Source organism: Natrix helvetica (genome assembly GCF_964273705.1).
Source record: "Natrix helvetica genome assembly, chromosome: 10".
Taxonomy (NCBI): domain Eukaryota; kingdom Metazoa; phylum Chordata; class Lepidosauria; order Squamata; family Natricidae; genus Natrix; species Natrix helvetica.
The window spans coordinates 6,802,466-6,816,917 of NC_138561.1; the positions used below are offsets into that span (position 1 = coordinate 6,802,466).

The following is a 14,452-nucleotide window of genomic DNA, read 5'->3' on the forward strand; positions in this document are numbered from 1 at the left end:
ATGACCATTGCAGCATCCTCATGGTCACGTGACCAAGATTCGATACTTGGCAACTGGTTCATAGTTATGACGGTTGCAGAATCCCCCGGGGTCAACCTTCTGACAAGCAAAGTCAATGGGGAAGCCAGATTCACTTAACAACCGGCTTATTCATTTAACAACTGCAACGATTCACTTAGCTGTAGCAAGAAAAATTATAAAGTGGGGCAAAACTCAACAAATGTCTCAGGAACAAAAAAAATTGGACTCAATTACAGTAGTAAGTTGATACCTGTATTCCAGGAGAGGGGATTTCTGTCTGATAATGAAATAACCCAAGTTTTGGTTTTCTTTTTTATTCATTTATCAAATTGAGATAGCTGCTCATTTCATAGGTTTTAGATGCATTGTTCTGGATCATGTGATCATGGAGTTACTGCAGTGGTTGTAAGTGTGAAAAATTGTCATATGTCACTTTTCCTAGTGCTGTTATAACTTCCAATGGTCACTAAACAATCTGTTGTAAATTGAGGACTCCCTGTAAAAGGCAGCCCCACCATATATGTGTATAAATGTGGTTACCAGGTCATTCTTTTCAGTTCTTGGAGTAAATCTCAGAAGATTGCAAGACTTTGTTTTGACGTGACAGTGGCGTTACAGTTGTACACATCATTTCCTAAACTGCAATTTCTTTTCTGTTACAATAGGTTTTAGCTTATGTATCCAAAGATTGTGTTAAACAGAACTTTTCTCACAAATAACAAAACAAGACAGACGGGGATGAAGGTTTTCTGTGGAAGAGCCAATCCGACTACTGGAGCCATGGAGTGGTTAGAGGAAGACGAGAATTATGATTACCACCAGGAAATAGCAAGGTCTGTTGGGATATATATATTTTAAAACAATCTCTCTCTCTATAAAAATGTGTGTGTGTGTGTTTGTTCCAGCATAACTGTGGAACGCCTTGAGCAATGTCAAACAAAGTTGGTACATAGATGACTTACTCTCTGGAAAAAAAGACACCTCTAACACTGTTCTGTTAAGATGCAGCCTGTTGTGCCTTAAAATGGCTTCTACTGTACAAGTGCAGTGGAGTTGCCATGGTAACGGCTTCACAGTACTCCACAAGGGGGGCTCCCTCTGATAAGGGGGAAAATCCAACATTAGAAATTATGTTTGGTCCGCATGTTTCCCCCCTATAAATATATAAATACCCGGGCAACGCCAGGTTATCACCTAGTGTTACTATATAAAATCAACATAGCACAGTTGCATCTTTGTTTCAGGCCAGGATATAGCAGAGAAACAGTGGTGAACATCTTGACAACTTTTGGAGAGACAGATTTGACAATACATAATTTTACTAGTCCTCCTGGACTTCTCAGCAACTGTTGATACCTTCATTCATGGTATTCTTCTAATTCAGAGCGTCCAGCCTTGGCAATTTGAAGACTTGTGGACTTCAACTGCCAGAATTCCCCGGTCAGCGTGACCTGGGAATCTTCCAGGTTGCCAAGGTTTTTGCACAAATTGCAACCATTCCTGAATAAACAATGTTTTATTGATGATCATTGAAGACTTGACTTATCTCTCATCTGGACTTCTGTAATACAGTTTACACACACTGCTCTTGAAAAGCATTCAGATGCAAATTGAGGTGGTATAAGGCCCGGCCTCTCCTCCTTCTTACTCAAGAAAGTAAAGACTCTTGATATCAAGGGCGAAATCAAAGCAGGCTCTGAGGGCCCTCAGGCCATACAATTAGAATAAAAGGAATTAGAAACCCTCCCAACAGTCCAGTGTGGGTTCAGCCAGTCCGCAGGTATGAAGATGTTATTGTACCGGCCACTCTGAGAAAGTGATAAGGGAACTGATAAGGTCATAATCTGCTGGCTTTCGAGCGATACAACCAATTGTGGGATTCAGCCAGTTCGCACCTATTCGTGAGAACCGGTTGTTAACTTTCTAAGCAGTTGGGAGAACTGGTTGTTGGAAGAAATCTCCTTTTGTTTTTTTCCACTTTACAGAGCTAGTCCTGTAAGGAAGGCAGGAAGGAAACATTTTGGTGTTGTTTCTAGCCTAATCTTTACTGCCCTGCTTACAGAAACTGCCTCTCCGGTTAACCCCCTGTTACATTGTCACAGCTAAGGCGAAATGCCTATCCACATGAGTGACGTTGAGTTGGCCACGCCCACCCAGTCTCATGACCACCGAGCCCTGCCTACCCAGGTGGTCATTAGGGCACAGAACCAGTTGTTAAATGATTTGAATCCCACCACTGGATACAACCCACATGGCCCTCCCTCCCCTTACATTCCCCAAAAGCCGAGAAAATGCCTAGGCATCAGGCTAAGGTTATAAAACATTGGTTACAGGATGCAGGATATATAGGAGAGAGAGTAATAAAATATAAAAGTATACAAAGTACAATAAAGATGCACTTCCCCCCAGTCTCCTGAAGAATGGCACATTCATGGATCTGATAGGTGGTTTAGAAAATAGTGAGTACATCTAGATAATAGTGGGTGACCTGTTTGTGGAACTGTATGAGTCACTAGTTTTCTTGTCGGTGCAATTCAGGGTGTTTGTTGCGGCTCTATGGAGCTTTGAATAAGGTTATCTCAAGAATACATCCACTCCCACTCTTGATTTCAATCCAAGTTTGCTTTCTTTTTGAGCATGAGTCCCATTTCTGTGCGTTACTACACAGGTTTCTGGGCATAAATGTGATATTTTCTCCTGCCATTTTATAAGCAGCAGTGCAATCGTGCATTCATATTTGGTGCGTTCATATACTTTGTTTCCCTGAAAATAAGACCTCCCCGGATAATAAGCCCAATTGGGCTTTTGAGCACATGCGCTGAAATAAGCCTGCCCCCCCAAAGTAAGCCCTCCCCGAAAATATTGCAACACAGCAGCAGCCATGAGGTGACCACGCTCGCCGCCTCCCGCACCTCAAAAATAATAAGACCTCTCTGAAAATAAGGCCAGGATTTCAGGGGTCAAGAGAAAATAAGACACTGTCTTATTTTGGGGGAAACGGTATATGTCATAATAGGAATTGTTCATCCCGTCTGTTTTCTGATAACGTTGGCACTCATTGGCAGCTTTCTGAATCTGTATTGTGTTTGATCTGAAAAGTGAATTTTCTTTACAGGTCCTGCTATGCAGACATGTTGAATGACAAGGACCGAGTAAGTTATTTATTTATTTTAGCCGTGTTTTATTAGGTGTTGAAATTCCTTATGCGGCTCCATGAACTTCCATTCCGTTGTGCCTTAAATTGTGAGGCAAAAACCAAAACATTGATAATTTCTAATGAAAAAGTTTTGAGTATTTTTGCCTTCTTCTTTTCAGGTAATCTGTGTGCAATTATTCAAACTTTGAATTTCAGATGCTTAGGGTAGTTGTTGTACTGTAGGACCGGTAAGGTCACATCTGGAATTATATAGAACATCTTTCAGAAAGTTTATCTTTTAATTCATTGTTTTGCAAATGATCACAGGTCCCCAAACTCTCGTGGTAGGGTGCATTTGTCCAGGCCTAAGAAATAGGAACACAGTGGGATAATGGGTTCTTCTTCCTTTTAACAGAACACCAAGTATTTTCAAGGTATTCGTGCTGCAGTTAGAAGAGTGAAAGAGAAAGGGGGAAAAGCCATTGTCCTGGACATTGGGACTGGCACCGGACTCTTGTCCATGATGGCAGTGACAGCAGGGGCTGACTTCTGCTATGGCATTGAGGTGAGCATCTTTCTCCCTTGTCTGTGAGTAACGCATGTGGATCAATTGAGTGGGAGACCGTTCTTCACTCTGGTGATTCCATATTCTTGAATGTTTCTTGAAGTATGAGTGTTAACAAGGTTTACATCCCTGCTTTATTGTTGCTTTATTGTTGAGAATCTTTTGCCGTGTTTCCACGTTGAGCAAACCCCCTGCAAATTCTGAGCATATTGAACTCTTTAATTCTAATTCAAAGGAAGCCATCAGTATTCTCTCTTTTTTTTTGCCATTCAAACCTCAGATTGTAGCCTTCCTATTAGTTGATAGTCATAAATTGAGACTACCTATATAGGAGTATCATTTTCTCAATCTGAACTATTCCGAAGATGTCTCTCCTATACAGGCCCTCCTCAATTTATGACCATTTAACAACATTTTTCTAGCCCAACGGTAGTACGAATGTGTGTATAAATATATGTAAAAAATGTAGGACTAAGCTAAAAGCATCTACTGTTCCTGCCAGCCTTCTAAAAACCCAGCTGGTTCCAAAAGACGCTGAAACACCCTTTTTAATTGGGAGACTACCCAATCAATGACTTCCTCTAGTGAGCTCTCCAAGGTCCTGAAGATGCTTTCTTAATGCTCTCTTTTTCCAGAGCATTCTTTGTGAATCCCAGCGTTTAATTTATTTTCTTGAGGTCCTTGACTAGGACAGCCTCACTTCGGATGTGAATTGATTTTCAAACTGGAAAGGCAGAATGTTAATGGATGTGTACCAACCTTTGAATAATAATAATAATATAATAATAATAATAATAATAATAATAATAATAATAATATAATAATAATAATAATAATAATAATAATAATAATAATATAATAATAATTATTTGATTAGCCGCAACCCTCTCCCGAAGGACTCGGGGCGGTGTACAATCAAAACGGATAAAAATACACATAAGACAAACATATATACAAAAAGAACAGAGACATATACATATGTGCATGGAGGAGAGTTGACTTATAAGTGAAAGACAATTAAAAACACAATTTAAAATCCCCTTAAATAAAATTACTAATTTAAAAAAACCCATCAGGAGCGTTACGAAGTTATGGTTGAGCCAGGCCAGCTATTTGGAAAAGGTGGGTCTTGAGCTTGACACGGAAGGAGCGGAGGTCAGTAGTGGTCCTAATATCCGGGGGGAGGTCATTCCACAGGGCTGGGCCCGCCACAGAGAAGGCTCTGCTCCTAGGCGCCGCCCCATGGCACTGTCTGGTGGACGGCACCTGGAGAAGTCCCTCTCTGTGCGAGCGGATGGGTCGTAGGGATGTATGGGGCAGAATACGATCCCGCAGGTAACTAGGTCCTGAGCCATGGAGCGCTTTAAAGATCGTAATCAAGACCTTGAAACGCACTCGATAGACCACAGGAAGCCAGTGCAGCTCGCGCAGGAGAGGTGTCACATGGGAGTACTTAGTACTCCCCATAATCACCCGCGCGGCCGCATTCTGGACCAACTGCAGTCTCTGAGTGCATTTCAAGGGAAGCCCCATGTAGAGAGCATTACAGTAGTCCAGGCGAGACGTCACCAGCGCATGGGTGACTGTGCGTAGGGCGTCCCGGTCCAATAGGGGGCGCAATTGGCGCACCAGGCGAACCTGGTGGAACGCCCCCCTGGCCACGGCTGTCACATGGTCATCCATGGACAGCCTGGCATCCAGGAGGACGCCCAAATTGTGCGCCCGCTCCACGGGGGCGAGTTGAATGCCCCCAATGGCCAGAGATGGAATTATCTGGTTGAACCGGGGAGCCGGAACCCACAGCCACTCCGTCTTGGAAGGGTTGAGCCTGAGTCGGTTGTCATCCATCCAGACCTGTACGGCTTCCAGGCACCGGGACATCACTTCGACGGCCTCGTTGGGGTGGTTCGGGGTGGAAATGTACAGCTGAGTATCATCAGCCTACAGATGATATCCCACCCCGAAACCACGGATGATCTCACCCAGCGGCTTCATGTATGTGTTGAACAGGAGTGGCGAGAGGACCGACCCCTGTGGCACCCCACAAGTAAGGGGGCTTAGGGTCGACCTCTGCTCCCCTGCCAACACACGTTGCGTCCGGCCGGAGAGGTAGGAGCCGAACCACCGCAAAACGGTGCCCCGGACCCCCAGCCCCTCCAGTCGGTGCAACAGGATACCATGGTCGATGGTATCAAAAGCCGCCGAGAGGTCTAATAGGACCAGGATAGAGGAACAACCCCTATCTCTGGCCCTCTAGAGATCATCAACCAACACGACCAAGGCCGTCTCTGTGCTGTGCCCAGGGCGAAAGCCGGACTGGCACGGGTCTAGATAATCATTCTCCTCCAGATGTCGTGGAAACTGAGAAGCCACCACACTCTCTACAACCTTCGCCAAAAAGGGAAGGTTGGAGACAGGACGATAATTGGCCAGCTCCGTAGGGTCCAGGGAAGGCTTCTTGAGCAAGGGTCTCACCACCGCCTCTTTCAAGGCGGCCGGGAGAGACCCCTCACCCAACGAAGCGTTCACTAGGCCCAGGAGCCAGTCGCGTGTAACCTCCCAGGATGCCAGTACAAGCCAGGAGGGACACAGGTCCAGCAAACATGTGGTAGGGCGCAGTCGTCCACGCAATCTGTCCACATTGCAGTCTGAAAAATGTGATTCATCAGATATGCTACCCTTGTAAACAATAAAGAGGACACAGTGTTGGAGATACTCTCTGCAGTAGACGAGAAAGGCCTACTGTTCAGGAGCTCTGGCCAATCAGGATATAAAAGAAATATGTGGGATAGTGAAAGCTGCTGCAGCTTCTAATTTCTTTGGTATTCTGTCCTTGCAGTCTTTCTCATCCAGTAAATCCAACTGACATTTTAATATATGGATGCACAATTTTTCCCCCTGGGTCCAAGGCCACAATCTGACTGTATGCTGGAGATTATGTTAAAAAGTAGTGATACAAACTCAAAATACAAAAGTAGGTTACAAACTCAAGTTGTTTTGTTTTGGTTTACATATAAATGTTGTTTAAATTAAATATGGCTGGTATGATCATTTTCTAGTCATGCAATAATAATTCCTTATTCTTTAAAAAAAAATAATCTGGTGGACCCATTGGATGGCTAAGCCCCAGGTTTTCGAAGGCCTCATTCTGCTTTGCTTACCGCTCCTATTTTAAAATAATAGCAATACCACGTAGACCTATATATTGCTTCATAGTGCTTCATAGCCCTTTCTAAGCAGTTTTACAGAGTCAGCCTCTGGCCCCCAACAATCTGGGTCCTCATTTTACCCACCTTGGAAGGCTGAGTCAACCTTGAGCTGGTGAACATCGAACTGTTGAACTGCTGGCAGTCAGCAGAAGTAGCCTGCACTACTGCATTCTAACCACTGCACCACTACAGCTGAATTTGATGTTTTCTGCTGTCCTAACCACACTCTGAAACAGCCTTCCTGTCCAAAATAGTATTCCTTCCAAACCACACAGTAATATTAGAGGGGGGTGCAGAAGTGGACTAATGTGCCTATCGTCCCTGTCATTGTATTTTTATTCTCTTATTCTTGTTCTCGAGTCAGAGAGTCAGAGTCGGCCTATTTGCCCTCAACAATCTGGGTCCTCATTTTACCCACCTTGGAAGGATGGAAGGCTGAGTCAACCATGAGCCGGTCAGGATCGAACTGCTGGCAGTGGGCAGAGTCGGCCTGCAAAACTGCATTCTAACCACTGTGCCACCAATAGCTTTGGTGATTTTATTTTTGAGGGGTTTAAAACAGTTAAAACTTGACAAAATCACCATCAGTCAAATGCAAAAAGCTGCACTGCTTGAATCTGCACATATATTACGAAAATACGTTACGACGTCCTAGGCCCCTAGGTGGGGCCCGACTAGTAATCAATGCCAAATCCGGCGAAACAACTGGCCACTGTGATAATAATAATAATGCTCTGATTAGATAGGAAATTTTGTATTTTGAGGAGATAGGTTAGGTTAGTTTTTATATTAAACCATTGACTAATTAAAGACTTTTTGGCCAGCAGTGGTCTGTAGCCATCTGTGCTTTTCCTCAACTTTTAGTCTCACATTTACATTTTGGCAGGAAAGAAAAGCATTTTTGACAGCTTGGAATGTGGCAGGCATTTTATTTTTGTCAGGATTCATTCATTAATTAGATGCATGTTTTAATATAAACAGAAGCTCTGCAGCCGTGAGAACACAAAGTCGGAACACTTTGCTAAGTTGTTATAATTTGCCTTGTTTGGACTGCCCAGGTCATTGCAAAAATTTAACCCAGCTTTTGCCAGTTGGCAAAGAGGAATAAGTGGTCAACCCTTTCCAATGTAAAAAAGAAGAAGTAGAATGATTTGTTGTTAAGGTGGCATCAAGTTAATTTGAAAAAGCTGGGTGTTTGTTGGAAATTGTAAGGCAGCTACACTGTTTGTGCTTAGCTACGGTGCTTCGTGATAACTGATGTTCAAAACTGGCTGTAATAATTTTCTGGTGGTATTTTGAACCCGGAAAGTAGATCTTAATGGTTTCTTTTTTGGGGGGAGAGTTTGTTATAGTGCAGGGGTCTCTCTATAAGACTTGTAGACCTCAACTCCCAGAATTCCCCAGACAGGATGGCTGACTGAAGAATTCTGGGAGTTGAACTCTACAAGTCTTAAAAGTTGCTAAGTTTGCAGTAATGACATGAGTATATAATGGGAACTGGGTCAAAGAAGATTCTGACATGAGTATATAATGGGAACTGGGTCAAAGAAGATTCTGGTTCCATTCTGAGCAGATGAGATGTAAGATGTTCTTAAAAGCAGAAACTCACCCAATTTTTTTTCAGTTAACCTAGATCCTATTCTGCTCAATGAAGGTTCTTCTGTAATAAGGAATGTAACAAAAGAAATCACAGAATCTCTACTAGGATCAAAAATTTATGGTCTAAGGCCAATCAAATGCAGTTTCCCCAGTGTCTCCTTCCTCTTGGGCTACCCCAAGAATGAAAGTAATGAAAACACTGTAAGGCCTCTAAGTTTTGGGGCTAGATAGGCAACTTCCTGTTCATCCAGCTCAGCCATTTCCAACTGGATACCCTCCAGATTTATTGGACCTCTGTACAGCTCTCAAATCCTCATCTAGCTTGGTCTTTAGTGGTCTGGGGGGAATCTGGGAGTTGTAGTCTGACTCAGGAATGAGAAAGGCTGAAGCGAAGCTCAGAAGCTAGAAATGAAAAGCAATTGCATTAGAGCTGGGTTCTTCAAACTTGGCAACTTTAAGTGTTGTGGACTTCAAGTCCCAGAATTCTTGAAGTCCACGAGTCTTAAAGTTGCCAAATTTGGAGACCCTTGCATTAGAGCAATGAACTTCGAAGGTGTTCACAGAAAGGCAAGCAGCACAATCCCATCCTTGTCTAAAAACTTAGAGATTTACACAATTAAAAACTACTTCCTCCTGCCTTCAATTTTTGTCAAGGACAATTCAACTCCAAATGACAGGTCTACACCCGAGAGCTTTTAAAAATTAATGAGGTAATATAGATGGCGTATTTAAATGTATTATGGATGCCCAGAGTCTACTGGAGCAGGTGGCCTTGACAGATTTAAATAAATAGTGTTTTGAACTGTTGAAATACACTGTACAAATACCAAGGATGATTATGTTGCAGGTGTTTAAACCAATGGCTGATACAGCTGTGAAGATAGTGGAAAAGAATGGCTTTGGTGACAAAATTAAGATAATTAACAAGCACTCCACCGAAGTTACTGTGGGGTCAGGTAAGGTTACTGCCTTGATTTGCAGAGAACAGAATATTTTTTTATATGCAGGTAATCCTCAACTCACAACCACAATTAAGCCAAACGTTTTCCTTGCTAAACAAGACAGTTGATAAGTGAGTTTTTGTTCCATTTTACAACCTTTCTCGCCACAAATGTTAAGCGAGTCTCTGCAGTTGTTAGGATTGTAACATGGTTGTTGAATGAATCTGGCTTCCCCATTGACTTTGCTTGTCAGAAGGTCGCAAAACTGGGATCACAATGACCCCAGGACACTGCAACCGTCGTAAGTATGAGTCAGTTAGCAAGCATCTGAACCATGGAGATGCTGCAATGTTCATAAGTTACCTTCCCCCCCCCAGTGTTGTAACTTTGTAATGGTCACTTAATGGGTGGTTGCAAGGCAAGGACTACTTGTTCTCTTTTTAAAAAGAAAGGATGTGTATAAAGCAGAATGTAATTATATAAATGTCAACTACAATCCAAGAAAATATTTTTTTAAAATGCAACTAAATTAGAGGATTACTTAATCGAAATGTTCAGGGAGAAGATAGATAAATCTCTCATCCTAGCACTAATAAGATTGCTACGTTGGCACCATGCACCTCAGTGGAGAGCCATACCTAAGAATATATATATATATATATATATATATATATATATATATATATATATATATATATATATATATATATATATATATATATATATATATATATATATATATATATATATATATATATATATATATATATATATATATATATATATATATATATATATATATATATATATATATATATATATATATATATATATATATATATATATATATATATATATATATATATATATATATATATATAATTGCCATTTGCTGATTGATAGAATTGCATCTTTTCTTTCTGGCCTTCTGTTGCAAAAATGCACAACATTATGTTGAATCTGCATTTTAGCTCATAATCTGGTAGCTGTGAAGGAAACTTTTCAAATTTGTCTTAAAGGACAGGAAGTTACAGGATTTTAGTTTAGCATTTCATAGCCTTTTTCTCTTCCCTATTCCTTCTTTTCATTAGACTAGATCCACCTAATTTCCTGCAACCATTTGTTCTTCCCTTTGGATTTAACAGAAACTAGTGGCCAGAGTTGAAAGATCTGTGAGAGGAGGGGAATGGAAAAGGAACAGGAGACAGTTTCATGAAAGATAAAATAAAGAATTCTCATTGCATCTCCTTCTCCTAACCCTATTTCTTATGATTCAGTGGCAGGGGGACTGTTAGTTCTATCTCTTAAAAAAGAAGATGCTGCCCATACGGGTATTCCTCAACTTACAACTGTAATTGAGCCATGACTGTGACTGATTTTACGACCTTTTTTCCCCTTGCAGCAGTTAAGCGAATGCTGCGGTCGTTAAGCAAACCCACTGTTTGCTACGAGGTGGTTGTTGCCAGAAACTGGAAGTAAACACCAATTTCCAGGAAAAAAATGTTGTAAATGTCAATTGCATGACTACAAGGTGTTGCAAACAGCTGTAAATTGATTAGGGGAGGCTAAAACACACGATGAATGGTTGCACGAACTGGGCATAGCCAGTCTAGTGAAGGACCAGGGGAGACAGGATAGCACTGTTTCAATATTTGAGGGGCTGCCAGAGAGAGGAAGGGGGTCAAGCTATTTTCCAAAGCACCCGAAGGCCAGACGAGGAATAATGGATGGAAATTGAGCAAGGAGAGATTCAACTTAGAAAAAAGGAGGAATTTTCTGAGTGAGAGCCATCAACCCATGGAACAGAAGTCGCCTTCAGAAATTGTGGGAGCTGCATCACTGGAGGCTTTCAAGAAGAGACTGGACTGCCCTCTGTCAGAAATGGTGTAGGGTCTCCTGCTTGGGTGGGTGGTTAGACTAGATGACCTACAAAGTCCCTTCCAACTCTATTAATCTGTTAAATCTGTAAATGTGGACCAAATTCCGAGTGGCCAAAATGGGGGCTCAATGAGTGCCTTTTTTTCAGGGTCTGTCTTTGAATGGTTGCTAATCGACTGTATGGTTTGAGATCAAACACATTTAGTAGAAAAGTCTCACTAAAACAGGTTTATTTGGGAACATTCCAACCAGAACTCCAGAGTCACTTGTGGCAATCGGTTTTGTATGATGCTTTCCAGACGGAGACATGGAATCTCGTGCAAACATCCTGATCACGGAGCTGTTTGACACCGAACTGATTGGGGAAGGGGCCTTGCCATCTTACGAACATGCTCACAAGCATCTTGTCCAGGTAAGGAGTGAATTATGTCAGAGAAGACAAATCCACCTGTGTTTTTATCCATCCAATCTATATTTAAGAGCCGTGGTGGAATAGTAGTTAAGAATACAGTACTGCAGGGCTAACTCACTGCTCACTCCAGGAGTTCGATCCCCACTGGCTGAAGGTTGACTCAGCCTTCCATCCTTCTGAGGAATACTGCATTCAGTTCTGGTCACCATGATGTAGAAAAGATGTGGAGACTCTAGAAAGAGTGCAGAGAAGAGCAACAAAGAGGATTAGGGGACTGGAGGCTAAAACATATGAAGAACGGTTGCAGGAACTGGCCATGGCTAGTTTAATGAAAAGAAGAACTATGGGAGACATGATAGCAGTCTTCCAATATCTCAGGGGTTGCCACAAAGAAGAGGGAGTCAAACTATTCTCCAAAGCACCTGAGGGCAGGACAAGAAGCAATGGGTGGAAACTAATCAAGGAAAGAAACAACTTAGAACTGAGAAGAAATTTCCTGACAGTTAGAACAATTAATCAGTGGAACAGCTTGCCTCCAGAAGTTGTGAATGCCCCAACACTGGAAGTCTTTAAGAAGATGTTGGATAGCCATCTGTCTGAAACGGTATATGGTTTCCTGCCTAGGCAGGGGGTTGGACTAGAAGACCTCCAAGGTCCCTTCCAACTCTACTATTGTATTGTATTGAGGTGGGTAAAATGAGGACCCAGATTGTTGGAGACAATAGGATGACTCTGTAAAACCTTAGAGAGGACTGTAAAGTGGTCTATATATATTAAGTGCTATTGCTATTGCATGTCATTGTTCTTTTCCCCTCCCAAAGCACGTGAACCGTGCTTGATTTCTTTCCTATTCATCCTTCAATGAGCAGGAGGGATGTGAGGCAGTGCCTCACAGAGCCACCGTTTATGCCCAGTTGGTGGAGTCCAAACGCATGTGGTCGTGGAACAAGCTGTCTCCCATTCATATCCAAGCAGAAGGTGTCCAGAAGACCATTATCTTCCCACCAGAAATGGACGTTTGCCCTGGTGCACCTTCCGTCTGTGACATCCAATTGAATCAGGTGCCCACCCGTGACTTTGTGCCGCTCAGTGAAGTCGTCCCTATGTTCAGGTGAGTGCTATCCTGTGGTGCTTCTTTTTAGGGATGTGCGTCAGGCCTGCAGCCATCTTTTCTTTTGGGTCTTTGGCCTGCCATACTTTCTATTATTCTGCTATGCATTTTCTATGGTAGGAAACAGGAGAGGGGATTGTATGGAGGTAGATGATATGTAGCCATAACAACATTCTTTCTAGAAAGCCAAGGTCATCCTTCGTCTCTGCACCTCTGCACCTGACCAGAACTGGATGGGTGGAATTGCCAGCATGCCAGTGGGAGATTGGACCATGGGATGGACTTGTGGGTGTGGGGGCAAGAGCTTGAACTTTCAACTGGGTGGGGAAAACCGGGAAGCTTTCAGATTTGAATTTTCCCAGATGTGCCAGCATGGCTCTCTTAATAAATTGGAACTTTGAGCAATACTTTGCCTTGGACTCTGATTTACTTTTGGATGCTATTTTTGGAACCCTGACAGTGTGTGTATTTTTCCTGATGCAGGTAATCCGCGACTTACGACCACAGCTGGGTCCAAAATTTATTGTTGCTAAGAGAGAAATTTGTTAACCTAAGCTTTGCCCCAATTTATGACTCTCCTTGCCACGTTTGTTAAGCGAATGGCTGCAGTTGTTAAATTAATAACCCAGTTGTTAAGTGAATCTGGATTCTTCATTGACTTTCCTTGTCAGAAGGTTGCAAAAAAGTGACCCTGGGACACTGCAACCGTCATAAATATGAACCAGTTGTCAGGCATCTGAATGTAAATCAGTACCGCCTGTACATCTTGTAAGTTTATTTGTGTGTGCAGACAGGGATGCGGTGGCTCAGTGGCTAAGACACTGAGTTTGTCAATCAAAAAGGTTGGCAGTTTGGCGGTTCGAATCCCTAGCGCCATGTAATGGAGTGAGCTCCCGTTACTTGTCCCAGCTTCTGCCAACCTAGCAGATCGAAAGCACGTAAAAATGCAAGTAGAAAAATAGGAACCACCTTAGGTGGGAAGGGAACAGCGTTCTGTGAGCCTTTGGCATTTAGTCATGCCAGCCACATGACCGCAGAGACATCTTCCGACAGCGCTGGCTCTTTGGCTTTGAAACGGAGATGAGCACCGCCCCCTAGAGCCAGGAACGACTAGCACATATGTGTGAGGGGAGCCTTTACCTTTACCTTATACATAAATGCTGCTTAACACTTAACCACCCAGATGAAAAGCTGCCATTTAAAAGGAGTTGATTTCACTTTGCTGTTTCTCACAGTATAGATTTCAGTAAGCCCGTCAGCAGAGCTTCTGTGTCCTACACAGTGAAACTGAAGCCCGTCAAGTCTGGCAAAGCCCAAGTGGTCCTTTCCTGGTGGGAGATTGACATGGACCCTGGTGGGTCCATCAAATGCTCGTTGGCCCCGTATTGGGTACGAAGCACTTTTGAAGAGAACCCGGTAAGCTTTCTAACACTTCGTTGCCTCGCCAAGAATTTCGTGGTAATAAGAATGCTATTACGTGAAACCAATGAGTGAGGCCATCTGCCTGTTTCGGTTTCAATATCATCAAGATGCTGATGAAAGCCAACTCATGTCCTTTGACTCTGGGCCAGCCAGCTAAA

The 14,452-nt window shown here is 42.7% G+C and overlaps 1 protein-coding gene across 1 annotated transcript in view; it reads left to right on the plus strand.

Annotated features, from left to right (window-relative positions):
* The window catches only part of PRMT7 (protein arginine methyltransferase 7), a 45,357-nt gene that overhangs the window by 1,476 nt on the left and 29,429 nt on the right, over positions 1–14,452 (plus strand). The window contains exons 2-8 of the mRNA XM_081963343.1: positions 687–854; positions 3,137–3,173; positions 3,573–3,722; positions 9,378–9,486; positions 11,649–11,761; positions 12,631–12,872; positions 14,108–14,288. Coding sequence (XP_081819469.1) covers positions 697–854; positions 3,137–3,173; positions 3,573–3,722; positions 9,378–9,486; positions 11,649–11,761; positions 12,631–12,872; positions 14,108–14,288 — 990 coding nt within the window. The 5' untranslated portion in view covers positions 687–696. The remainder of the gene's footprint in view (positions 1–686; positions 855–3,136; positions 3,174–3,572; positions 3,723–9,377; positions 9,487–11,648; positions 11,762–12,630; positions 12,873–14,107; positions 14,289–14,452) is intronic.